Source organism: Natrix helvetica (genome assembly GCF_964273705.1).
Source record: "Natrix helvetica genome assembly, chromosome: 7".
NCBI classification, from domain to species: Eukaryota; Metazoa; Chordata; class Lepidosauria; order Squamata; family Natricidae; genus Natrix; species Natrix helvetica.
Genome location: NC_138558.1, coordinates 4302765 through 4329907, shown reverse-complemented (window position 1 = coordinate 4329907; position 27143 = coordinate 4302765). Strand labels below are relative to the sequence as shown.

General features: G+C 44.2%; 3 protein-coding genes across 3 annotated transcripts; 1 reads left to right on the top strand and 2 right to left on the bottom strand.

Moving 5' to 3' along the window:
* Nucleotides 1–887: 887 nt before the first annotated feature.
* On the bottom strand, nucleotides 888–4308 carry MRPS26 (mitochondrial ribosomal protein S26). The gene is made up of 4 exons (XM_081960061.1): nucleotides 3956–4308; nucleotides 2577–2723; nucleotides 1962–2085; nucleotides 888–1480 (listed from the first exon to the last, which is right to left on the bottom strand). The coding sequence occupies exons 1-4, from the start codon at nucleotides 4171–4173 to the stop codon at nucleotides 1349–1351; spliced, it is 621 nt and encodes a 206-aa protein (XP_081816187.1). The 5' UTR covers nucleotides 4174–4308; the 3' UTR covers nucleotides 888–1348.
* Nucleotides 4309–6174: 1866 nt separating this feature from the next.
* Nucleotides 6175–10174, bottom strand: LOC309395852 (neurophysin 1-like). The gene is made up of 3 exons (XM_081960444.1): nucleotides 9986–10174; nucleotides 8019–8223; nucleotides 6175–6362 (listed from the first exon to the last, which is right to left on the bottom strand). The coding sequence occupies exons 1-3, from the start codon at nucleotides 10103–10105 to the stop codon at nucleotides 6325–6327; spliced, it is 363 nt and encodes a 120-aa protein (XP_081816570.1). The 5' UTR covers nucleotides 10106–10174; the 3' UTR covers nucleotides 6175–6324.
* Nucleotides 6304–25191, top strand: LOC309395778 (vasotocin-neurophysin VT-like). Its single transcript, XM_081960311.1, has 4 exons — nucleotides 6304–6388; nucleotides 21270–21465; nucleotides 23145–23281; nucleotides 24817–25191. Exons 2-4 carry the CDS (start codon nucleotides 21346–21348, stop codon nucleotides 25058–25060), a joined length of 501 nt encoding a protein of 166 aa, XP_081816437.1. The 5' UTR covers nucleotides 6304–6388; nucleotides 21270–21345; the 3' UTR covers nucleotides 25061–25191.
* The last annotated feature ends 1952 nt before the right edge of the window (nucleotides 25192–27143 follow it).

Genomic DNA, 27143 nt, shown 5'->3' with positions numbered 1-27143 from the left:
TACACCAAAGACTAACTCCTTGTGTGTCCAATCACAGCCAATTAAAAAAAATCTATTATATTCTCTTCTTCTATTTTCCATTCCATATTTTCTATTCCATTCCATTTCATTCTATATTTCTATTCTATTCTATATTTCTATTCTATTCTATATTTCTATTCTACATTCTATCGTTTCCTGATTGCTTATTTGTACCCTATGACTATCATTTAAGTGCTGTAGCTTATGATTCGTGACGAATGTATCTTGTCTTTTATGTAGAGAGAGCATCTGCACCAAAGACCAATCCCTTGTGTGTCCAATCACGCTTGGCCAATAAATAATTCTATTCTATTCTATTCCTATTCTGCTCTGCACTGTTCCATTCAATTCAATTCTATTTTAATTTTTATTTTATTTTTGTCAAAGGATGGACATGTGTTTGCCCTAAGCATTTAGTTTCCGTTCTGGCCTTCTAAACTTATAGCCCCAAAGATGTTTTTCCTGTTAATGCAGAGGGACGGACAAGGCCATACAAGGGCCATCGAATTTGGAGGAATAACTTAAGGACTATTCTTTTACTACACCGTTTATGTGGGACGCTTGTTACCGTTGGTATTTCCAATACAAAACCACTCATTTATTAAGAGCACTGTTAGGCAAGATCTGTTCGCAGTCAAGCCTCTGCTTTGTTTTGATTTCTCTCAGAACCCCGTTCCTTTCCTCCCCTCAGTCTGTGTCATAAATCACATTGCCCTATAAGATGCACCCCTCCCAAGCCGGCTGCCGTAATCTGAGATCCGAGTCCAGCCGACAGTATGCGCGGAATGCACTCCCCCCCCACCCCACCCCCATTCTGTCCCCATGACAGCACTGAGAGTTGACATAAACAGCTCGGACCCAGAAAATAAAATATTGTATTTAATTACAGAGCAATCCAGAGAACCTAGAGAATAGGTCAATTGTCCGTCCCCCCCCCAAAATAACTTCACTAAACATCGTTGCCTTTTTCCGACGAAACCAATCTGTGAGAAAGGAAGGAGCAAAACGGTTTCCCACACGTACAGAGGCAGGGTCGCTTTTTTCAAAAACTGAGATCGAAAATGAGAAGCAACTGAGGATGAGATGCCAAAATAATACACATACACCCCAAAATCACTGAAGATGATCCATGTCTTCTTGAAAAAGAACGGGAGCAGTTGCCAAACCAGGCTTGCCCAGTTTGGGAAGCATGAATTATCCGCCACTCCCCGTTCGAGAGCAGTGATGCTGATGGGCTGGAGCCGTATGGCATTCCTCGATCGCTCACGGCAAACCTCGGGGTCCGGATGGAACGTTCCTTCCTCCGTGAGAGAGGGGGGGGAGGGGGCTACGATATGGCCGTCCTCTTAACTATCCTCCCCTCTTTATCGACGGCAAAATTGTAGTTCTGCGTCTTGTTGAGGCACTCCTCGATACGCTGGTCCAGGTTTTCCAGGGTGATGAAATTCTGGGCTTCTTCCTGGAGCAACGGAAAGAGCAAAGAGGAAGCAAGAATCAGATCCAAGCTAAACGGCACCAGATTGTATCCTCAAATATTATGATTACCCCTATTTTCTTGGCGTATAAGACGCACCAAGATTTTGAAGAGGTAAATTTTAAAAGAAAAAAGTTTTTGCACTCCTCATTTTTTGTGAAAAACAGGGAACGAGAGACCTTCAGAGGCCTGCAAAGTGCTTCTGGGAGCTGGGGGGGGGGGGGAAACGAGCAAAAAGGCCCATTTTTTGTGAAAACAAGGCATGCATAGGCTTTGGGAGGCTTATAGAGTGCTCCTGGGGGCTGGGCTCTCTCTCTCTCTCTCTCCCTCTGCCAGCTCCACTCCCTCTTCCCCCTTGGAGCTCTCAGGTTGTCTAATGCTGACCCTGAATCCCATGCCCCTCTTCCTCCTCTGATTTGGCTGCCGGAGGAGCCAGCGGCCGAGAGGCCACAACTGGCTGCTTTACCTGTAACTGAAGCACCTCCATCTCTTTCTTCTTGAGAAATTCCTCCTGAAAGGCGACCCTGTTTTGGTCACTTTGTAGCTTGCGGGCCTTCTCCAGTAATTCCTCCTGCCGAACACGCTCCAATCTACCGTGGGAACAGGGAAGAAAGAGACGACCTACTGTTCACAATGTGAACAGTGTATACACACACACACACACACACACACACATATGCAGGTCTTGGCGTATTCGGGTCTTTTCCCGTGTGAGATGGAGAGTATCTTGGCAACGTTTCGACGAGGTCCCACTTGCCATCTTCAGGCTGGTGCCTATGGCTTCGTGCTTGCGCGAGCAAAGCGTGATCGGAGCTGCCATCTTTCTATAAATATTGGTGTGTGTGTGTGTGTGTAGTGCTGGCTTTGTTGCTTGAAGCAGGTTGGTTGGCTATGTTGTAACATCGTGATTAGTTGATGGAGTTGTATTAAAACTTGATCTTGATTCTATCCCTCTATTTATGCAGCCTAGAATTAGAACCCCACATTTCCTCTGTATCATCGCAACCAAAATTAGGCGCCTGGCCTCCCCAGGGAAATGCTATCACTTCTCCTGAACTTGATGCTGTCTAATGTGTCTTACCTCCGCTCGAGTAAACGCTTATTTTCTGCGTCGTTCAAGGCCATGAGGTGTTGATGTTCCTCGTCCCGAGCTTTCTTCATCAGCTTCGCCGTCTCCCCGTGCCTGAGATCGTAGGTTTTAAATCGTATTTCTTCCTTCATCTCAAATCTAGCAGAGAGGCCAGGACAGAAGGTGAAAAGATTTCCTCCCCAGATACAAGGGAATCCTTCGGCACCCCTAAGCGCTGTTATTTAAGCTGGGTGGGGCCTGGTTAGTACCTGGGAGAAGCTTCCGTGGAATCTCTGTTCAATTGCAATTGTTTGCAATTGGAAAGCTCCCACCTCCACTCTATTGCATGCTCCCCACCAATGTGGCTATTTCTCTGTTCATTTGAATGCACCTATTATGTTACCGTTCAGTTTTTTAAAATAATATTTTGTTATTGTAAGCTTCCCAGAATCACTCAAGCAAAATGGGCAGGAATAAATTTAATAAATATAGGTAAGATGATGGATGGATGGATTAATCAAATTTATATGGCTGCCCACTTCATATATATAGGGATGGATGAGAATAGACAGACAAGTGATAGAAGGTAGACAGATGGATAGATGACAGAGAAACAATAGTGATGAGTAATAGATAGATAAAGATAAATAGATACAGATATAAATATATAGCTAGATCACAGACAGACATAGACAGATGATATAGACAGAGACAAAGGTGATAGATGATAAAGGATAGAGAAATAATAGAAATGGCTATAGATATATAAATCATAGATAGATCAACAGATATAGACAGAGACAGACAAATATAGATGATGAATAATAGAGATGGATAGATGGTAGATGATAAATGATAGATAGATAGATAAATGAATGGATGGATAGAGAGATACGTAGGTAGGTAGGTAGACATAGATGATATAGATAGCTAGACGGATGGATGATAAACGATAGAGAAATAAGAGATAGATTCCGTAGATGATGGATAGATGGATGGATAGAGATAGATAGATAGATAGATAGATAGATAGATAGATGGACATACAGAGATGATAGATAGATGGATGGATGGATGAAGATAGTCAGACAGATGGGCGAATAATGATAAATGATAGAGAAACAATAGGTAGATACAGATTCCGTAGATGATAGAGAAAGAAAGAAAGATGATAGATGGATGGATAGTAGATGATAAATGAGAAATAATAGACCTAGGTAGATCATAGAGACAGACGGAGGATAGACAGGCAGACCCAGAGAAATAAGGGAGAGAGAGGTTCCTCTTCAGCAGGCCCGAGAGCCTCACAGGCCCCCCAAGACCCTTCCCAGCCCTTCCAAGGACCCTTCCCTGCTGGGGATGATGGGCTCAGCAGTCCCGGAGGGCCTCACCTGAGGGCGTTCACCACCCGCCGGTACTGCCTATAGCGGTCGATGACCACCAGCAGCTCAGCCGGGTCGACGGGCGGCGGCACCTTGATCCGGTCCGCCTTGGACTTGGCCGGAGGGTCGAAGCGGGTCTTGCGGCCTCGCGCGGGGATCAGGCTCGGGGCGCCGCAGCCCAGCAGTAGAGCCCGGCCGGGAAGCCCCCTCAGCCCCGCCGACAGCATCGGTCTGGAACCACGGTCGCGGTACGACCGAAAATGGAACCGGATCCGAAAGTGGCGCCAGGGACGCCGGGAAATGCAGTTCCGCCGACCGCAAGACGAGGGAGCAGAAACGCCTCCCGCTGTACTTCCAAGTCCGCAGACCGGAAGTTTCGTCAGGGATGACGGAACACGCGGGGAGCTTTCGGTCGAGCGGCGGAAAAACGTCATCTCAATCCCGGAAGCAACTTGAACGCGTTTGGGAGTAGAGTGCCTTTCTAGGAATTCTGGCCAATGCACATAGTCCTCGACATACGACCATAATTGAGTCCTATGTTTCTGTTACTAAGCGAGATGTTAATTTAATTTTATCCCACTTTAGGACATTTCGTGCCACTGTTGCTCAGTGAATCACTATAGTTGTTAAATTAGTGACCCAGTCATTAAGTGAATCTGGTTTCCCCATTGACTGCTTGTCAGAAGGTCACAAAAGGGGATCACATGCCCCCCCCCCCACTGCAACTGTCATAAGTATGAGTCCGTTTGCCAGATTTCGATCATATGAGCATGGGGAATGTTGCAATTGTGGCAAGTGTGAAAAACGGTCGTAAGTGACTTTTTCACGGCCGTTGTAACTTCGCACGGTCACTAAATGAACTGCTGTAAGTCGAGGACTACCTATATATGCCTGTGATTGAGTCAATGTGTAGGAAGTTAAACACCCCCACCCCAAGAAGAATAAAATATCCCAGAATGAGATAATGACTACATAAAAGTATGTTGTTATTAAGTAGACAATCAAGAATGTAAGAGAATTAGGTTTATTGAAAAGAAAGAAATATTAATCGTAATTGAATATATGTTGTACAATGAAAGTGAGGTATTTTAGTTATATTAGATGGAAAATCTGTGATTGTATATGTAATTGAAAATATGGATGCAAAAACGCTTGTAACCAAATGACATGCTGTATGTAATGGATGAAAAAAAATTAATGTTCTTTTTTATGTTTTAAAAAAAAACAATCTGAAAAAAAATTGCAGGAAACTGAAAAGTTTCTGAAGTTAAAAAAAAAAAGAATGAAATATCCTGGGAAATATTGAAAAGGCAGAATATTATATTTCCCTGGATCAGAAATGTTCTGTTCAGGAGCTCAAGCCATGTGGTCCTGGCCACCATTAAACCATATTTCCAAGCAGCCTCCATTTTTCCAGTGTCTTTTCCCCCCACTTGGAACTGAACCCAGGTGGACATTTCTTCCAACCATTGGAAGGACACAGATTTGCTTAAGGACCCACAATTCACTTAAGAGTTGCAATGATTTTCTTAACAACTGTGACACGAAAGGTAAAATGAAGACAATTTGCTCAGCAACTCCCTTTGCAATCGAAATTTAGCTGTGGTCATTAACCAAGGACTACCCATATTCCAACGGTAGGTCTTGCAAGCCTAAGGTATGGAATATTTTCTTCTTGCAATCAAATAAGCAACTTCTAATTTAGTTTTGGAAGTATTTGTTACCTTGATTATATCCAACACCGGCTATTTGTGAAAGACTAAAATTGCACTAATTTTTCATTGTTTGATCTGTATTTTTAACACGTTTCTACTTTGCCTGGGTTGTTTGGAGCAAACCCAACCGGTAAAAAAAATACATTTCATTTTCTCACTCCTTACAAGCCTAAGAGCTGCTGTGGCACATTAGAGAGCAGTACTGCAGGCTACTTCTGATGGCTGCCTGCAATTTGGCAGTTCAAATCTCACCAGGCTGACTCAGCCTTCCATCCTTCCAAGGTGGGTAAAATGAGGACCCAGATTGTTGGGGACATATGCTGACTCTGTAAACCACTTAGCGAGGGCTGTAAAGCACCGTGAAGCGGTATATAAAGTTGAAGTGCTATTGTTATTGCTAATTGGCCCTTAAATATACATCTATAAATTCATTCATTCATTCATTCAACTGGCCATTTCCTTCAAGAAGGGGCTCTATTGATTATTGGAAAGCTAAAGAACACACACTTTGGATTTTAATGGCTGTTCAACTTTTATTTTGCACAAATGTATGAATTGCAGGCTTTTAGCAAACACTTCAGAACAATCTGTTGCATCAGTTCGGTATGATCTACCAGTTCATAATCTAAAATTGTTTTTTCCAGTGTTCTTCCTTGAGTCTTCTCATTCTTGATCACATACGGAATCAACCATGCAACCCTCTGGAAAAGCAAAAACAAAATCAAAGGTAAAGAAGCGAATATATCAACAACAGAGTTCAAGTGGAAAATTTTAATTTAGGATTAGCTGTATCTTTGGGACCTGCAGAATTACAGGCTAGATTAGATATTAGAGCACAGCAAAGATAACTTTCTCTGCCCAACAGGTAAACCAGGTAAGGAAATCAACTTCACAGAAGGATTAAAATCACTTTTATTTATTTATTATTTATTATTTATTATTATTATTCACACTTATAGACCGCCCCCACTCCCGGAGAGGACTCGGGGCGGTGTACAGTCACTAAAATACATTATAAAATACATACATAAACAATTAAATTAATACTGGTGAAGGAGGTTATGAGACTGTAATCGAATAATAAATATAATACGTTAAAAGCCTATAAAACCCTTAAAACCCAATTAAAATAAATAAATCCCGGGAGGTAAAACTAAGACAGTGCCAGGCCAGCTGATTGAAATAGGTGAGTCTTTAACTTTTGCCGGAAGGAGCGGAGGTCGGTGGTGGTTCGAATGTCTGGGGGGAGGTCATTCCAGAGGGTTGGGCCCATCACAGAGAAGGATCTACTCCTAGGTGTCGCCCGCTGGCATTGCCTAGCAGACGGCACCAGGAGGAGCCCCTCCCTGTGTGAGCGGATAGGTCGCAGGGACGTGTGTGGTAGGATGCGATCCTGCAGATAACTAGGTCCTCTGCCATGGAGCGCTTTAAAGATGGTAATCAATACCTTGAAACGCACCCGAAAGGCCACAGGTAGCCAGTGCAGCTCGCGCAGGAGAGGTGTTACGTGGGAGTAACGTGTACTTCCCATAATAACCCGCGCGGCTGCGTTCTGAACTAGCTGCAGTCTCCGGATGCGTCCCAAGGGAAGCCCCATGTAGAGGGCATTGCAGTAGTCCAGGCGAGACGTCACCAGCGCATGAGTGACCGTGCGCAGGGCACTCCGGTCCAGTAGGGGGCGCAATTGGCGCACCAGGCGAACCTGGTGGAATGCCCCCCTTGCCACGGCTGTCACATGGTCCTCCATTGACAGCCGGGCATCAAGGAGGACACCCAAATTGCGCGCCCGCTCCACAGGGGACAACTGTTCGCCCCCTATGGCCAGCGATGGAGTCAGCTGGCTGAACCGAGGTGCCGGCAACCACAGCCACTCGGTCTTGGAGGGGTTGAGTTTGAGTCTGTTGTCCCCCATCCAGACCCCGACGGCCTCCAAACACCGGGACATCACTTCGACAGCCTCGTTGGGGTGGTTTGGGGTTTTATTGAGATTGGCTATAATCACAAACTCTTCAAGGACTGCCACAAAGAAGAGGGAGTCAAACTGTTCTCCAAAGCACCTGAGGGCAGGACAAGAACCAATGGGTGGAAACTAATCAAGGAGAGAAGCAACCTAGAACTAAGGAGAAATTTCCTGACAGTGAGAACAATTCATCAGTGGAACAACTTGCCTCCAGAAGTTGTGAATGCCCCAACACTGGAAGTTTTTAAGAAGAGGTTGGATAACCACTTGTCTGTAGTGGTGTTGGGTTTCCTGTCTAATCAGAGGGTTGGACTAGAAGACCTCCAAGGTCCCGTCCAACTTATTCTATTCTATTCTAAACTAGGGGTGACATGATAGCAGTTTTCCAATATCTCACCGTGATTGCAGCAGATGCCGGAGGCAGCACATGTTCCTCCGTTGCTCCCGCATGGTTTCCTCCCAGACTCACAAGGGGTAGGGAGAAAATTTTCTTCTTGGCATCGCAAGGTTTCTGCTGTGCCGAAGAAGCAGCCAAGTTCTTCCCCGCAACAGATGTTGGGCCCGAAGCAGTGGCCTCTATTCCTTGGCCCGCAGGAAATGCACTAGCAAGAAGCACGGAGATGCGAATGTTTAGTAAATACAATTTACTACATTTTTAGTGTGTGTTGTCCTCTTGCAGACAGCAGCTTACAGAAAACCACCATGCTAGGATCAAAATAGAACCTAAATAGCTTAGCCCAATGTGTCAGGGTTCCAACTAGTGCAGGGGTGTCCAAACTTGGCAACTTTAAGACTTGTGGACTTCAACTCCCAGAATTCCCCAGCCAGTCTCAAAGGAATTGGCTGGGGAATTGGCTGGCCAGTCCCCAGCCAATTCCCCAGTCTTAAAGTTGCCAAGTTTGGACACCCCTGAACTAGTGAGCCCAACCAAAGCAAGTGTGGTTGAGACGATCCAATCTCTAAATGCAAAACTTTTATCAAGTACGGCATTTCGGCATTTCGATAAGGGCAAAACCGAATCTAGCAAACCCGCACAATAATTAAAATACAACGGCCGTATGAACAAAGGTCCTAAGTCACTTTTCTCAGGGCCGTTATAACTTCGAACGATCACTGAATAAATGGTTGTCATTTCAGGACGACTTCTATAAAAGCTATCATTGACAAAGGAATCCCTTTTCTTCTTGGCCGATGGAGCTAAAAATATCCTTTGAGCCTGTCAAATAATTGCACTATTAAAAAGAATTGCTGGTTGACTACGATTCCCCTTCATCTTTCAATCCAGGCCCTTTCTGTCAATATTCCTCTTGACTCTGGGAGAATTGGTTTTCTTGTCTATAAAGGATATCCTTAAATCAGAGGTGGGTATTCAGCAGGTTCTGACCAGTTCTGGAGAACCGGTAGTAGAAATTTTGAGTAGTTTGGAGAGCTGGTAAATACCACCTGTGACTGGCCCCGTCCCCATCTCTTCTCTGCCTCCTGAGTCCCAGCTGATCGGGAGGGAATGGGGATTTTGCAGTAACCTTCCCCCTAGAGTGGGGAGGGAATGGGGATTTTGCAGCATCCTTCTCCTGGAGTGGGGAGGAAATGGAGATTTTGCAGTATCCTTCCCCTGGAGTGGGGAGGGAATGGGGATTTTGCAGTATCCTTCCCCTGGAGTGGGGAGGGAATGGGGATTTTGCAGTATCCTTCCCCTGGAGTGGCGAGGGAATGGGGATTTTACAGCATCCTTCCCCTGGAGTGGGGAGGGAATGGAGAGTTTGCAGTATCCATTCCCCTGGAGTGGAGAGGGAATGGGAATTTTACACTATCCTTTCCCCAGGAGTGGGGAGGGAATGGAGATTTTGCAGTATCCTTCCCCTGGAGTGGGGAGGGAATGGGGATTTTGCAGTATCCTTCCTCTGGAGTGGGGAGGGAATGGGGATTTTGCAGTATCCTTCCCCTGGAGTGGGGAGGGAATGGGGATTTTACAGCATCCTTCCCCCTGGAGTGGGGAGGGAATGGAGAGTTTGCAGTATCCATTCCCCTGGAGTGGAGAGGGAATGGGAATTTTACACTATCCTTTCCCCAGGAGTGGGGAGGGAATGGAGATTTTGCAGTATCCTTCCCCTGGAGTGGGGAGGGAATGGGAATTTTACAGTATCCTTTCCCCAGGAGTGGGGAGGGAATGGGGATTTTGCAGTATCCTTCCCCTGCCATGCCCACCAAGCAATGCCACGCCCACAGAACCGGTAGTAAAAAAAAAATTGAATCCCACCACTGCCTTAGATATCAGAGGTAGCCAAGGAAGACATGAGTCCATCAATTCTGAGGCATGACTACCTCTGTACCCATAACTCTGCGTCAATTATCCCAGGAACCTACCTTTCTGACTTCCATGTCCAGAATTGACCGCTTCCCTCCAATTGGACAGTTCTGAATGTAGCAAGCAGAAGAAAAAGCGAGCAGCGAAAATAAGCAGAGAGTCAACACGCTGTAAGACATCTTGGCAACTACTGCTAGTTGCCTAGTTTACGGAATTGTCCAGAAAACCTCGTCCTGGTTTCTTCTTGGTAGCTACCAGCATTTATACTGCTGAGAGGTCTGCGTAGGCAGGGCACCAGCCTCGTCGTCCGTCTCTCTTAAAAAGCACAAGAGATTGCTGTCCATGCCAGAGGTCTCATCTAATATGCCAAGGTCGCAGGCGTGAGGTCAGTCAAATATGGACAATTTGCGGTTGTGCATTTTTCCTCCAAAGCGGGAGAAAGAGAGGGTGAGGACCGAGACTCCAGAAGTCATGGACGTCACTGGGGAACGAGCAACTGGATAGTTTCTCTCCGTAACTTTCAAAAGTCCTCAATGCGGGAAACCAGTTACTGGTAATCCTCAACAATAACTGAGCCCCAAATTTCTGTTGGTAAGCAAGACAGTGGTTAAGTGAGTTTTGCTCCATTTTACAGATTTTCTTGCCACAACTCCTCGTCCCGACAAAGAACCTCTTTTATTAATTGACTGTAAATTCTCATTCACACTCAGCAAAGTCTTTCGAGGGAGGATTTAAAGTCACAGACCTTATCTGACTTGGAGAGCTGCCAGGCCGATCTCTGCAAAAGTTGGCAAGGAGTCTCGGAGAGTCATGAACCAATGAAGCAAACTCATTGTCTCCTGCAAACTCCACTCCCCTTTCGCTCCTCTTTTATTTCCTCTGGGAGGGGCCATTCATCGTCCACCTGTGGCCTTACTCCCAAGTCGACTCCTGTTCTTTAGCTGTTCCCTTCGTCTGGCAACTCTGCGCATGCGCACTCTGGGAACAAGCTCCAGCTGTTCCTCTGCCCCACTGATATCTGACTCTGAAGGCAGCTGATAACTGCTGAACGGCCTTGGCCCCCTCTCTGCCTCCGACACAGAGCCCTCATCAGAGCCTTCCCCAGACTCCAGGACTGGCCCATGTTCCTCCCCAACTTCCCCATTGTCCGAATCTGCTGCCAACTTTGTTGCCTGCTGGCAGGACACAATGGTTAGTGTCTTCCTTAATGAGACTTCAGTTTCACCATCATCACCACAGTCTTCAGTTTCAGGATTTGGGATTTCGGTTTCCCAAATTTCTCAACCAGCACGACCAAAATAGCAGAAGAAAATAAGCAACATCTTCCTAGACGGGACCCCTGCCCTATCGAATCCAGCACTCGGTCCTCCCAGAGGCCAAGCAACTGCACCAGGAAACCCATCAATATCCCGGCAGGTGGCGTCCAACAGCCTTCGATCTCCAGACCTTCCATGAAACGGTCTTCCCATTTTTGAAGCCAACCCAGACGGCAGATAGCACCAAATTTCCAAGACCCTTTTGTTGGGAATTCTAGACCCAGGTTTTTGTGACGCCGGATCCTATTCATATATCAACTCTCTCCTTCACGAGATGTGTGCTGCAGACTCCAATCCATCGTGATGCCTTTCGAATAAGACACAGTTCGGTGCTAAAAAGAAACATGTTAGAAAAACCACGTAGTATATACTAGAGGTACTGCTATAGAATAGGCAGCATTTGGCTCAACAGCAGTACCCATGATTTAGGTCTCTAGCTATCAAGAGGAGATCCGGATGAGATTTTCTGGGCAATTTTAGGAACAAGGACACCATCAGTGGATGCCAAGACGTCTTACACTGTGTTGACTTTCTGCTTGTTTTGATCGCTCGCTTTTTCCTTTCCTCGCTACATCCAGATTGGAGGGAAGCGTAGAATATAGAACAATAGAATTGGAAGAGACCTTGGAAGTCTTCTAATCCAACCCCCTGCTGGAGCAGGAGATCCTGTATCCGTGATGGCAAACCTATGGCAGGTGTACCAGAGGTGGCACGCAGAGCGCTCTCTGAAGGCACCTGGGCCGTTGCCAGCTGCTCTTCTGCTTTCTGACTCGCACATGCATGCCGGCCAGCAGGTCTTCGTGTGCGCCAGAGCGCTGGAAAATGGCCTAAATATGGCCTGGAAAATGCCCAAAAAACAGGCCATTTTTGGGGCGTTTTCAGGCTGATTCCAGGCTGTTTTTTGGGCTGTTTTCAACCCATTGTGGCCCGAAAAATAGCCTGGAAATGGCCTGGAAAACGCCCCCAAAATGGCCTGGAAAACAGCCTCAAAATGGCCTGGAAAACGGCCTGGAAATGGCCTGGAAAACGGCCCTAAAATGGCCTGGAAAACGGCCTTGAAATGGCCTGGAAAAACAGCCTCAAAATGGCCTGGAAAACGGCCTCAAAATGGCCTGGAAAACGGCCTTGAAATGGCCTGGAAAAACAGCCTCAAAATGGCCTGGAAAACGGCCTCAAAATGGCCTGGAAAACGGCCTCAAAATGGCCCAGAAAATAGCCTCAGAATGGCCTGGAAAATGGCCTCAGAATGGCCTGGAAAACGGCCTCAGAATGGCCTGGAAAACGGCCTGGAAATGGCCTGGAAAACGGCCCTAAAATGGCCTGGAAAACGGCCTTGAAATGGCCTGGAAAAACAGCCTCAAAATGGCCTGGAAAACGGCCTCAAAATGGCCTGGAAAACGGCCTCAAAATGGCCCAGAAAATAGCCTCAGAATGGCCTGGAAAATGGCCTCAGAATGGCCTGGAAAACGGCCTCAGAATGGCCTGGAAAACGGCCTCAAAATGGCCCAGAAAATGGCCTCAAAATGGTCCAGAAAACGGCCTCAGAATGGCCTGGAAAACGGCCTCAGAATGGCCCAGAAAACAGCCTCAAATGCCCTGGAAAATGGCCTCAAAATGGCCCGGAAAATGGCCTCAAAATGGCCCAGAAAATGGCCTCAAAATGGCCCGGAAAATGGCCTCAAAATGGCCCGTAAAATGGTCTCAAAATGGCCTGGAAAACGGCCTCAAAATGGCCTGGAAAAACGGCCTCAAAATGGCCTTGAAACGGCCTCAATATGGCCCAGAAAATGGCCTCAAAATGGCCCGTAAAATGGTCTCAAAATGGCCCGTAAAATGGTCTCAAAATGGCCTGGAAAAGGGCCTCAAAATGGCCCAGAAAATGGCCTCAAAACGGCCCGGAAAATGGCCTCAAAATGGCCTGGAAAACTTCCTCAAAATGGTGTGGAAAATGGCCCAGAAAACGGCTTCAAAATGGCCTGGAAAACAGCCTCAAAATGGCCTGGAACAAGGCCTCAAAATGGCCTGGAAAAACGGCCTCAAAATGGCCTGGAAAACAGCCTCAAAATGGCCCAGAAAATGGCCTCAAAATGGCCTGGAAAACGGCCTCAAAACGGCCTCAAAAATGTCCTATATGATTCTGGACAAATGCCCAAAGTCTTCTTAAAAACCTCCAGGGATGGAGCATTTCATCACTTCAACACCAGCCAGCTGTGTGCTGCAGCTGCCAAAAAAGCCAAAGCAATCCTAGGCTGCATCAACAGAAGGATGGTTCCAAGGTCACAGGAAGTGATAATAGCACTGCGTAGCACACCAGTGAAGGCACTCTCAGAATACTATGTCCAGATACACAACAGAGGCTGAGGCCCTAGAACCGTGATGGCGAACCTATGGCATGTGTTAAGGTGACCAACTTTTTTACAATGAAAAGGAGGACAAAACACGTTCTATTGTCCAAAATGCTAAGGTGACCAACTTTCTTACAATGAAAAGGAGGACAAATAAATTGGAAAAAATATATCGTAAATAAAAGAAATATTTTATTCATTGCAACAATAATGCACTAAAATATGATATATGCATAATAAAAACATTTGCAACATTTTATATTGTAATTATGCTTACATGCCTGTTAATTATTATTTAAATGCGTACTTTTCCATTGAATTAATATTTTTTGTCAATGTATCATCTTCTAACAATATATTGGAAATATCTGAACAAGAAATATCCTTCATATTGAATTTTACGGCAAGTGCTGCAGCTAGAGTATCAACATTCAATCTCGATTTCTCACTTGTCGAAAAATCATTGGCAATTGAAAAAAACTCTTTCAACTGCTGCATTAGTTCCAGGGCAGCACAACGTAAATTGAACAAGTATAAATAAATGTTCACATGGAATATGTTCATTTTTGAAATGGCTGAAAATATCCACCCATCTTTTATCAATTTCAACATGTTGATTTTCCCATTGTATTCATTTTTCAGAATTTAAATATACATTCAGTCTTCTAATTTCTTCAAAGAGACAATTGTTGTCTATTTTAATGTCTAGCATTTCTTTAGATAAAAATTCAACACAAGATTCAATATCTGTTCAATATACTTGCGATGAAGTAAAAAAAAACCATTAAAACTGTTTAATAAAATACGTCACATAACGCGCAACAGATTAGCCTTCAAATATCAAAAAGAAGGACATGTAGGAGGACACTTTTCGAGGGAGGACAGATCTTACAAAAGAAGGACTGTCCTCCCTAAAGGAGGACGGTTGGTCACCTTACATGTGTGCCACCGGCGGCACGCGGAGCCGTATCTACTGACACGCTAGCCATCAGCTCCAGTGCTCTGGCCAGCTGATTTTCGGCCTGCCGGAGGGCTGAGGAATGCAGTTTTCGCCCTCCCGAGGCTATAGAAAATCCTCCAGAGCCTGGGGAGGGCGAAAAAGAGGCCCAACGTGCCAACCGGATGTTGAAAAAACAGACCCAGTGGGTCTACCGGAAGTTTGTTGGCCATTGGGCCTGTTTTCCGCCCTCCCCAGGCTCTGGAAGCTTTTCTGGAGCCTGGGGGAGGGTGAAAATGGTCTCCCCCGGCCCCCTGGAGGAAATACCAAGCTCAGCTTGGACCCGAGCAATGCAGCGCTCATGTGGAGGAGCGTGGGGGGGGGTTGTGCATGCTTGCGCATGTGGGGCAACACTTCGCATTATGGATGCAAGCATGCTTTCGCATTTTTGGCACTCAACAACAACAAAAAGGTTGGCCTTCACTGTCGTAGCACGAGTGTTCTGAATACTAAACTCTACGATGAAAAGTCGAGGGAAGAAGTTATGTCTAACCTACAAGAGAAGGATGAGATGGGACATGATAGCAGTCTTTCAATATTTGAGGGGCTGCCACAGAGAATGGTGTGTGTGTGTGTGTGTGTTCAACCTATTCTCCAAAGCACCTGAAGGCAGGAAAAGAAGTCACAGGTGGAAATTATTCAAGGAGAGAAGAAACCTAGAACTATGGAAACAAAATTCCTGACAATGGAACGGTTTCACTCCAGAAGTTGTGAATGCTCCACCACTGGAGGTTTTCAAAAAAAGATTGGGACAACCATTTTACCCAGAATGGCATAGAAAGGTCTGCTGCTTGAGTGGAGGGTTGGACTAGAAGACCTCCAAGGTCCCTTCTAACCTGATGGTCCCATTTCTAAATCCCTTCCTCCAATCCAGGAATGAATATCAATGAGTAATACCAACTATTAACCGGGGTCATCTATCTGGGGTTGAAATTCTGTTTTGCTTCTTTCCTTGTTCGACCTTCATCAGAGTCAATCAACCTGTTTGCAGATTTCTCAGCCCTGGACAAGATCTGGAAACACTTAATAATATTTGCAGGGTTGGATTTAATAATCTGTCCACTCCTGTTTCAAATCAGCTAAATTGTCTGGAAATTGTGGCCTTTGGCACTTGGCGTCTCTGGTTTTAATATTGGGCACTTAAGCAAGACCCAGGTTGATAACTGCAAAGTCAAAGAATATTTTCAGCTCAGTCCTGGATTGCAAGACAGTCAGCAGGGTGGTCCCCATACTCTTTAAATACTAAATACTAGCTGGATACCTGGGCTTCGCAACAAAACTATGAGATTGGGCAATGCAGGAGAAATCCGGTTCAATCCGTTCCCTCAGTGGTGGTCGGGGATTGAAACACATAAGGGAATATCATGCCTTGAGTCCGGAAGCAGTTCCATAGGTGGAAGGAGTAGGCATTTTGGTGAGGTACTGACATTTAGTACTATAAGGAGCCTCAGACCGCTCCTGAGCAAAGGAGTGGAACGTCTGCCAGTTTGAACTGAGGTAACAGAATGTGAGGCAAGTGGCAGTTGTAACAGAGTTCTTTTCAGGTGGGGAGGTGGAGTAGAATGTCTGGGAAGAAGCAATGCTCAATCAAACCTGGACTCAAAACACAACCTAGAGAGTTGCCCCTGCAGGACTCCATGGGAGTCTGACAACCAATCATAATACATTTCTTACACAGGAACAGGAAACAGAGAGGTGGGCCGAACAGAGTATAAAAACCCAGCAAGCCCCCTTCTATATCTCTTTTTCTTCACCCAACATCTGGAAGCCTGTGATCCCCCTTTTCAAGCCATATGGTCCTGTCCACCATTAAACCATCTTTCCAAGAAGCCTCCATGTTTCCAGTGTCTTTTTCCCCCCCACTTGGGACTGAACCCAGAAGGACATTTCTTCCAATAACAGAATGCTTTTGAACTGGAACGTTCCCAGTAAATCTTAATGAAATGATCTTCCTGTCCTGGATTGCTTAATAGTGCGTGCCTGGGCACAAGCCGAGATCCAGATTTGGCCAATAACTTCTCCTCGCTAGCCTCTTGCCTTCCCTGCCCCATTAGCTTTGCTACTAGCCCCCAGTCTTACCTCACCCCCCCATTAGCTCCACTCGATTTCTCTGGCTGGTCCCTTGCCTTCTCTGTCCCCCCCATTAGCTCCGCTCAGTTTCTCTTAACTGGTACCCTTCCTTCCCCGATCCCATTATTTCTGCTAGATTTCTTCTGACACAAAGGAACAGACACAAATGAACAGAGTAACAGAGTTGGAAGGGACCTTGGAGGTCTTCTAGTCCAACCTCCTGAGCAGACAGGAAACCGTCTACCATTTCAGACATATAGTTGTCCAATCTTTTCTTAAAAACCTCCAGTGATGGAGCACCCACAACTCTGGTGGCAGGTAGTTCCACTGAATAATTGGTTATTTATTATTTATTATTTATTATTATTTCTTTGCACTTCTAGACCGCCCCCTCTCCCAAAAGGGACTCGGGGCGGTGTACAGTCCACACAGCAAATACATCATCCACAGTAAAATTCATTAAATAAATAAACAGATGAATAAATGAATAAATAAATATGGAGGAGGTTAAAAGAATTAAAAGAACTGTACAGCAAGAATATAAATATGGCTTTAAAACCCCTAAAATCAATTAAATTTAAAACAATACCCTTAAAATACCAGTTAAAAGTATATTTCCAGGAGGTAACAGTTATAACAGTTATAATTATGCCAGGCCAGCTAATCGGAACAGGTGAGTCTTCAATTTTTGTCGGAAGGAGCGGAAGTCCGTGGTGGTTCTAATATCGGGGGGGGGGGGGGAGGTCATTCCAGAGGGTTGGGCCCATCACAGAGAAGGCCCTACTCCTTGGCGCCGCCCGCTGGCATTGCCTAGTGGACGGCACCTGGAGAAGCCCCTCCCTGTGAGAGCGAAAGTGCTTTGGCATATAGGTGGGAACCCCCTCCTCTACTTTGTGGCAGCCCCTCAGATATTGGAAGATTGCTATCATGTCACCCACTAGTCCTTGTTTTGGCTCACTCAAATCACTCAAAGATTCTCTCTAGGCATCTCTATGCAACTAGGTGCTCTCTTTTAGAGGCGGCCTGCTAAGCCAATATTTTGTTCCTAACTTTCTACTAACAGACTAGATTAGACTAGAATGTAGAATAGAATGCAGTTGAATGGAACAGAACAGAACAGAATAGAATGTGGATTGGGTTGGATTGGAATGGAATGGAATAGAATAGAATAGAATAGAATAGAATAGAATAGAATGTGGAATAGAATAGAATAGAATAGAATAGAATAGAACAGAACTAAGAATGAAAGGGATAGAATAAAAATAGAATAGAATAGAATGAAAGAATAGAATAGAATAATAGAATAGAAAATATGGAATGGAATAGAATAGAAAATAAAATATGGAATGGAATGGAATAGAATAGAATGTGGAATGGAATAGAATAGAAAATAAAATATGGAATGGAATGGAATAGAATAGAATGTGGAATGGAATAGAATAGAAAATATGGAATAGAACGGAATGGAATAGAATAGAAAATAAAATATAGAATGGAATGGAATGGAATAGAATAGAAAAGAAAAGAAAATATGGAATGGAATGGAATTTAGGATAGGTAGAATAATTAATGGAATATGGAATGGAATAGAATAGAATAGAAAATATGGAATGGAAGGGAATAGTATAGGATAGAATAGAATAGAATAGAATAGAATGTGGAATGGAATAGAATAGAATAGAATAGAACAGAACTAAGAATGAAAGGGATAGAATAAAAATAGAATAGAATAGAATGAAAGAATAGAATAGAATAATAGAATAGAAAATATGGAATGGAATAGAATAGAAAATAAAATATGGAATGGAATGGAATAGAATAGAATGTGGAATGGAATAGAATAGAAAATATGGAATAGAACGGAATGGAATAGAATAGAAAATAAAATATAGAATGGAATGGAATGGAATAGAATAGAAAAGAAAAGAAAATATGGAATGGAATGGAATTTAGGATAGGTAGAATAATTAATGGAATATGGAATGGAATAGAATAGAATAGAAAATATGGAATGGAAGGGAATAGTATAGGATAGAATAGAATAGAATAGAATAGAATGTGGAATGGAATAGAATAGAATAGAATAGAACAGAACTAAGAATGAAAGGGATAGAATAAAAATAGAATAGAATAGAATGAAAGAATAGAATAGAATAATAGAATAGAAAATATGGAATGGAATAGAATAGAAAATAAAATATGGAATGGAATGGAATAGAATAGAATGTGGAATGGAATAGAATAGAAAATATGGAATAGAACGGAATGGAATAGAATAGAAAATAAAATATAGAATGGAATGGAATGGAATAGAATAGAAAAGAAAAGAAAATATGGAATGGAATGGAATTTAGGATAGGTAGAATAATTAATGGAATATGGAATGGAATAGAATAGAATAGAAAATATGGAATGGAAGGGAATAGTATAGAATAGAATAGAATAGAATAGAATAGAATAGAATAGAATAGAATGTAGACTAGGCAGGACTGGACCTCCCAGATCAATCTAGTCCAAATATTTCAAAATGTTTCAAGCCAATATTAGGAGACCTGAGGTTAAACTGTATGATGAAGAGTTGCGGCAACTGGAGGAGGATCAGGGGTGACGTGGTACCATGTTTCCCCGAAAATTAGACAGGGACTTATTTTCTTTTGACCTCCAAAATAAGCACTTGGCCTTATTTTCAGGGAGCCCTTGTTATTTTTGAGGTGCAGGAGGTGGCAGGCGTGGTCACCTCATGGCTGCTGCTGTGTTGCAATATTTTCGGGGTGGGCTTATTTTTAGGGAGGGCTTATTTTAGCGCATGCGCTCCAGAGCCCAATTGGGCTTATTATCCGGGGAGGTCTTCTTTTAGGGGAAACTGGGTAGTAGTCTTCCAATATTTGAGGGGCTGCCACAGAGAGGAGGGGGTCAAGCTATTCTCCAATAGCAGGATGTTTTGTCCTATCCAGGTAAACTTTCCTTTGTACTTCAACCTTTGATGAGTTAAAGCACAAACAATTGTAACTTTTGAGTTCCGGCTTCTCTCTTTGTATGACGGAATGCTTTTGAACTGGAACGTTCCCAATAAATCTTTAATGAAATGATCTTCCTGTCCTGGATTGCTTAATAGTGCGTGCCTGGGCACAAGCCGAGATCCAGATTTGGCCAATAACTTCTCCTCGCTAGCCTCTTGCCTTCTCTGCCCCATTACCTTTGCTACTAGCCCCCAGTCTTACCTCACCCCCCATTAGCTCCGCTCGATTTCTCTGGCTGGTCCCTTGCCTTCTCTGTCCCCCCATTAGCTCCGCTCAGTTTCTCCTAACTGGTACCCTTCCTTCCCCGATCCCATTAGCTCTGCTAGATTTCTTCTGACATAAAGGAACAGACACAAAGGAACAGAGTGACAGAGTTGGAAGGGACCTTGGAGGTCTTCTAGTCCAACCTCCTGCGCAGACAGGAAACCGTCTACCATTTCAGACATATAGTTGTCCAATCTCTTCTTAAAAACCTCCAGTAACGAAGCACCCACTAATTCTGGTGGCAGAATAATTGTTCTTCCTGTTTGGAAATCTCCTTAGTTCTAGGTTGTTTTTCTCCTTGATTAGTTTCCATCCATTGCTTCTTGTCCTGCCTTTGGGTGCTTTGGAGAATAGGTTGTCACCCCAACCCCTCTTCTTTGTGGCAACCCCTCAAACATTGGAAGACTGCTATCATGTCACTTTTAGTCCTTCTTTTGGCTACAAGTCACTCAAAGGCAAAATTCACTCCAAGCATCTCTATGCAACTAGGAGCTCTGTTTTAGACACGGCCTTGTAAGCCAATATATTGTTCCCCACTTTCTACCAACTAGGAAGTCTATGTAGTAGGACACATTAAGTAGTAAGTATATACCAATATGACACACTTTGCAATATGTTAATGGGAACTGTTTCGTATCAAATTGTCCACTTTAACTCTTGTGGCATTCCACAATCAATCCTAAGAGTTTTAACTGGAGGGCAGCTCTCTATGTTCACACAACCAGGCCTAATTAAGTCAAAGAACAAGCAGTTGCATTCACACAGCAACCAACCTTGGTTAGTTTTAACCTCGGTTAGGGTTTGTGTGTGTGTGTGTGTGTGTTTGTCTTAGGTGCTTGGGACCTTTGAACTTACCTTTGATGAGTGTGAAAGAAGGTAAAGAAAAGGAGTGTGAGGGAAGGTGGAGAAAGGAGTGTCCTTAAATCTTTGAGGAGTTAAACTACAAAAGATTGCAACTTTTGAGTTCTGTCTTTGTAATACAGAATGCTTTTGGACTGTAACGTTCCCAATAAATCTTTGATTTGAAACAAACGTCCTGTCCTGGATTGCTTAGTAGTGCGTGCCGGGGTACAATTTCCTCGCTTGCCCCTTGCCTTCCCTGACCCATTAGCTTTGCTCCTAGCCCCCTGTCTTCCCTGACCCCCATTAGCTCCGCTCGGTTTCTCTGGATGGTCCCTTGCTTTCTATGTGGGTCGATTATGGGTGTCAGTCGGAGGCTGGAGGTCTGTGGAGGGAAGGGGAAGAGAGCCCCCGCACCTGTGACAATTTTTTGGGGGGGGCACAGCGTTACAGGGCTCCAAACAATTGATGCAAACAATATAAATATGCAGGGGATGCAGCCAGGATTCAGATACGAAGAGCCAGAAGGCAAGATAGCAGGTGCGCCCACTTGCCAAACTTCCTAAGATGCATGCCGGGATCGTTTCGGTGTTTCTCTTCTGTCTTCTCACCTTGTCTTCAGCCTGCTACATCCGGAACTGCCCCCGAGGAGGGAAGAGGTCCGTGCCCGACACAACAACCCAACAGGTAAGGCAAAGGTGTTTGCATTTACCCTTCCCATCTTCTTCCTTAAGGAAGAATTCCATAGCCTTCTCTTCTTCTTTCTCGTTGTCCTTTCCTCGTCTGCGGGTTACCAAACTTTTGATTTCCAGCAGGGTTGTCCATGAGCCACACCGGTGGGCTGAAAGGTAAACCCCACCTCCCCAATGCAAAGGTGATACAGCAATAATAGAATTGGAAGAAACCTCAGAGGTCTTCTAGTCCAACCCACCTCTCAAACAGGAGGCCCTGTACGATTCCAGACAAATAGCTGTCCAGCCATGCACGGCTTCATTCTGTCGTAAAACGAGACACTAAAAATAGAAAATACAAGCACGCCTCCACAATTCTACTTTGAATCAAGAGTTTATTTCATGAGTAATTTTGAACATGAAAAAGCCATCGTTTTGCATCAATTCTGTCATGAAAAATATCCCTATATAAAAAACAAAGGGAAATAAATCTTACTTTAAGATCAGAGGTTTATTGTTTCATGAATAATTTTAGCAAACATAGCATTACTTAGATTAGCAATTCATTGCAATAAGCTCCACTGACATAGCTGAATCCGGCAAGGATTAGTTACAGCCAGTGGCCCAAAACTCTTCCCAAGACATTCTTTTTATACTTTTCTGCACGCATTTCACAACTTACAACTTACCTCCTTGTTCTGTCTTGCTGACAGACAGTCTCCGCGTACACCCGTGCACATTTGAAGTTCTCTTGACACTTGCTACTTGCGTTTCCTCAATTCCCACCATCTCATTTTTCCTGCTCTAAATATATCCATACAAGTACAAACTTTGAGGAAAATGCAGACACAAGTCAACACCTTAGAAATATTAGTCTGGTACATTTTGCAATTATGTTAGTTTAAAACTTTGGTTCAGAGAGGCTTGCAAGCTCACTCCTAGGCCAATTACCGACAACTTTCCAATGGATATTTTCTCCCCTCACAATACGTCAGTAAGACAATACTTACATCTTCACTTATTGCAATAAGGGACAGAGATAGCAGCTAGGAGCAGGTGCCATCAATGGTCCCAATATGAATTCAAACCTCCAGTTTTATACCTTTTTCACATATCTTCTGTTCCCCTGGAATATTACCTCTTTTCTCGGTGCCATCCTGCAGGTACTGCATTCCAATGTGCCCATCTGAAATTTCCTCCTCCCTGCGTTTTTCCATTCCTTATTTCTTAATGTCCCAGACGCTTCGTGTTCAAAAATAACCTCAACACTGATTATACGGCATTTTATAAGTTTTACACAATATGGTTGCAAATATCTCGTTCGTCTGCAAGTTTAAAGCAATCACTATAATATAATGCCTTATAAGGAATCTTTAATAGGAGCATAGGCCAGGTATGGGATCGAAGAGAATAGGTATAGGAAGAGAAGTGGGGTTATTTTCTCACAATACCCATAGTAGAAGATCTAAATTATACTATTCAATCCCAAAGGTTTAGCAATGGTAAAATAACACCCCCAGGTTAACCAGCACAATCCAATCAGCAGGCTAGGTGGCCCATTTAGGGAGCCTCCAGGTCGAGCAGCAGTCTACCTTAATGCTTTGGGATTTAGAAAGGGGAAGGAGCTAAGGAGCACCTTAGCAGGAAAGCTATGCCTCCAGAAGGTTCATTCTCTTCTTTTCATTTCTCTTTTAGTGTATGTACTGTGGCCAGGCAAACCGAGGGAAGTGCTTTGGCAGCAAGATTTGTTGTGGAAAAGAAACGGGCTGTGAATTTGCAACCAGCCCAGCTGGAAGTTGCCGGGAGGATGGCTGCGCCCCTACTCCCTGCCCGTAAGGTAGGAATCCCTGGCATTTGCTGCAATAATGGTATTTATAGGATCAGACACGATGTAAAAAATTTAATTGCATTCATTCTCAGTCAAATGTTATGTTGAGCAGTGCTGAAGCCCTAAAGTATTCTGTTCCCTAACCTGATGCCCCCCAGATGTGTTGGACTTCAACTCCCAGAATTCCTGATCGCCCTGGGAGTTGAAGTTTGAGGCGTCTGAAAAGATTTCAGCAAGTTAAAAACCATCCTCTCTTCTATAAAGGTAGTCCTCGTTTATCAACGGCCTCAGATGGGGACGGTTCACAAAGATGAGGCGATTAAAAATTCCTTTCCCAAGCAACGCAGGCGTTTAGAGCAACCAAAGTCTTCAGAGGGACTCTGATTAAGATCCAGTCAGTTTCAGGCAGCAGCTGCCAGCTTCTAATCAACTAAGGTGACAAAACTGAGCTTGTGGACTGGCAGTTAGAACTTTTTAAGGATGCACCGTCCTGGGAAGATGTAACTCAGAAAACAATGAGCTTCTTTCAGCAGCTTTCTGCCTTGCGAAGGAGCAAAACAAAGAAGAAGAAAAAACAGTTGGACATAGTGAACCAGAGAAATTTATTTAAGTTAGGGGTCAACAACCAATGAACTTTGCTCTCTCTCTCTCTCTCTCTGTCTCTCTGTCTCTGTCTCTCTGTCTATGTCTCTCTCTGTCTGTCTATGTCTCTGTCTCTCTGTCTCTCTGTGTGTCTCTCTCTCTCTCTCTCTCTCTCTCTCTCTCTCTCTCTCTCTCTCTCTCTCTCTCTCTCTCTCTTTGTCACTCTGTCTCTGTCTCTCTTTCTCATATTTTTTTAAATCACGGAGTTGTTGCAACCAACGGCTGTCACTAAATGAAGACTACCTGTATCCACATTTTTTTCTACTGCACAATCAAGTTTCTCAGCTCCCTATAATCTTATAAAAGTCCAATAAACAAACTGTGATAGAAATGGCAGATGTCTTGTTTGGTCCATTGGCTAAGAATTAAAAACAGCATGTTGCAACCTTAGTCGCTTTAAGATGAATGGACTTCAACTCCCAGAATTCCCCAGCGAGGAATTCTGGGAGTTGAAGTCCACACATCTTAAAGAGGTCAAGGCTGAGGAACACTGACTTATTCTCAGATCTTCAATTTGCAGAAATCCAGAGGGGAATATTTTCCAATCAATCAGAACAGAGCTGGAAGAGACCTTGAAGGTCCTCTAGTCCAACCCCCTGCTCCAGCAGGAGACCCTATACCCTTCCAACAAATGGCTGTCCAATCTCTTCTTTAAAACCTCCAGTGATGGAGCACCCACAATTTCTAGTGGTGAGCTGTCCCACTGGTTAATTGTACTCACTGTTAGGAAATTTCTCCTTAATTCCAGGTTGCTTCTCTCCTTGATTAGTTTGCATCCATTGTTTCTCATCCTGCCTTCTGGTGCTTTGGAAAATAAGTTGACCCTCTCTTCTACATATGTTCGGGACCATCCTAACCCCACCCAGAGGGAGTTGCTGCTAAAACCCCACATACAAGAGCTAGGAAAAGCTTTGGCCGTCTTCCCTACCTGTCTGGAACTGACCCAATGAATTCTTCTCCCTCCCATCCTTTTACAGAGAGTTGCGTCTCCGATGCTGCCTGCGGAAATGAGAATGGCGAGAGAGGACGGACGTCTCCAGAAAGGAATTTGTCTGGGCTGGACGGCTCAACTGGAGACCTCCTTCTCCGACTGATGCACCTGGCCAACAAGCAACAACAAGGAAAACCACAATTTTATTAAGGCGTCGGAGAGCTGGCATTTCGTGGCCGTAATGGGCTTAGAAACCGAAGCTGCCCTGAGTGATCCAAAGCCTATAACCGTTTAAGAGTCAAATATCAATATTCCACCCCAAAACCAGCTCTAAATTAATAAAAGTCTTCTTGCATCGTGTGACAAAATTGTTTAAGCGTCGTTTATGAAGAGAAGAGATAACGCTTCCCTTGACTCTGGGAAGCATTATCACAAAACCCCGGAAGGCCACAAAGCTCCCAACCTTTCTGGAAAGAAGGGAAAGGAAATTCTTTTGTAGATATACGAGTGGTCCTCATCTTACAACCGGTCACTAACTGACCATTCAAATTTACGACAGATCATCTAGTACTTACGACTCTGTTTCAAAGTTCTGACATGACTGCATTTTGGGTGTTCGGTTAACTGAATCATGTACCTGTAGTCATGTGACCACAATTTACGAGATCAAGACCTTGGAGGTCTTCTAGTCCACCCCCCTACTCAAGCAGGAGACCTTATATCAAGTGACTTTCTTAAAAGCCTCCGTAATGGAGCACCCACAACATCTGGTGGCAAGCTGTTCCACTGATTAACCATCCTGTCAGGAGGTTTCTCCTTAATTCCAGGTTGCTTCGCTCCTTGGTTAGTTTCCCTCTGTTGCTTCTTGTCTGGCCTTCTGGTGCTTTGGAAAATAAGTTGACCCCCCTCTCCTTTATGGCAGCCCCTTAAACGAGTAGCCCTTAATGGAGGTAAGTCTACATCCATTAAGTAAGCAGTGAGGTGCCACAAGATTCCATCATAGGCTTAGTACTCTTCCATATCTTCATAAATGATTTAGATGAAGGAATAGAAGGGGAACTTACCAAATTTCCTGATGATACTAAGCTGGCCGGAAAAGCTAACACGTTAGAAGATAGGCGCAAGAGCCAGATGGATCTTGACAGACTTGAACCCTGGGCCCTATCTAACCAAATGAAATTCAGCGTAGAGAAAAGTAAAGTCCTACACCTAGGTAAGAAAAACCAAAATGACACATATAGACTGGGTGAAACCGGGCCTAATACCAAGGACTGGGAGGGGGATCTTGGGGTCTTAGTGGACAACCAGCTAAATATGAGGCAGTAGCCGAAAAAGCCAATGCAATCCTAAATTGCATCAACAGAAGGAGAGAATCAAGATCACGTGAAGTGTTAATACCTCTTTATAAGGCCTTGGTAAGGCCACACTTGGAATACTGCATTCAGGATGTAGAAAAGATGTGGAGACTCTAGAAAGAGTCCAGAGAAGAGCAAGAAAGAGGATTAGGGGACTGGAGACTAAAACATATGAAGAACGGTTGCAGGAACTAGGTATGTCTAGTTTAATAGAAAGAAGGACTAGGGGAGACATGATAGCAGTCTTCCGATATTTGAGAGGCAGCCACTAACAAAACGGAGTGAAGCTATTCTCCAAAGCACCTGAAGGCAAGACAAGAAGCCATGGATGGAAACTAATCAAGGAGAGAAGCAACTTAGAACTGAGGAGAAACTTCCTGACAGTTAGAACAATTGATCAGTGGAACAACTTGCCTCCAGAAGTTGTGAACGCTCCAACACTGGAAGTTTTTAAGAAGATGTTGGGTAACCATCTGTCTGAAGTGATGTAGATTTCCTGCCTAAGCAGGGGGTTGGACTAGAAACCTCTAAGGTCTCTTCCAACTCTGTTATTCTATTCTGTTCTGTTCTGTTCTGTTCTGTTCTATTCTATTCTATTCTATTCTATTCTATTCTGCATGTAGCAAGCAGAAGAAAAAGCCAGCAGCGAAAATAAGCAGAGAGTCAACACGCTGTAAGACATCTTGGCAACTACTGCTAGTTGCCTAGTTTACGGAATTGTCCAGAAAACCTCGTCCTGGTTTCTTCTTGGTAGCTACCAGCATTTATACTGCTGAGAGGTCTGCGTAGGCAAGGCACCAGCCTCGTCGCCCGTCTCTCTTAAAAAGCACAAGAGATTGCTGTCCATGCCAGAGGTCTCATCTAATATGCCAAGGTCGCAGGCGTGAGGTCAGTCAAATATGGACAATTTGCGGTTGTGCATTTTTCCTCCAAAGCGG

What these genes read in the sequence shown, in the direction of transcription:
- MRPS26 (XM_081960061.1), bottom strand. Translation starts at nt 4,173, where the DNA reads ATGCTGTCGGCGGGGCTGAGGGGGCTTCCCGGCCGGGCTCTACTGCTG. An exon ending in CGGGTGGTGAACGCCCTCAG is followed by an intron (nt 2,724 to 3,955) that starts GTGAGGCCCTCC and finishes CCTCTCTGCTAG; the next exon opens with ATTTGAGATGAAGGAAGAAA. An exon ending in TGGAGGTGCTTCAGTTACAG is followed by an intron (nt 1,481 to 1,961) that starts GTAAAGCAGCCA and finishes CCGTTGCTCCAG; the next exon opens with GAAGAAGCCCAGAATTTCAT.
- LOC309395852 (XM_081960444.1), bottom strand. Translation starts at nt 10,105, where the DNA reads ATGTCTTACAGCGTGTTGACTCTCTGCTTATTTTCGCTGCTCGCTTTT. An exon ending in TGGACATGGAAGTCAGAAAG is followed by an intron (nt 8,224 to 9,985) that starts GTAGGTTCCTGG and finishes GCTTCTTGCTAG; the next exon opens with TGCATTTCCTGCGGGCCAAG. An exon ending in CGGCATCTGCTGCAATCACG is followed by an intron (nt 6,363 to 8,018) that starts GTGAGATATTGG and finishes TTGCTTTTCCAG; the next exon opens with AGGGTTGCATGGTTGATTCC.
- LOC309395778 (XM_081960311.1), top strand. Translation starts at nt 21,346, where the DNA reads ATGCATGCCGGGATCGTTTCGGTGTTTCTCTTCTGTCTTCTCACCTTG. An exon ending in CCGACACAACAACCCAACAG is followed by an intron (nt 21,466 to 23,144) that starts GTAAGGCAAAGG and finishes TTTCTCTTTTAG; the next exon opens with TGTATGTACTGTGGCCAGGC. An exon ending in TGCGCCCCTACTCCCTGCCC is followed by an intron (nt 23,282 to 24,816) that starts GTAAGGTAGGAA and finishes CCCACATACAAG; the next exon opens with AGCTAGGAAAAGCTTTGGCC.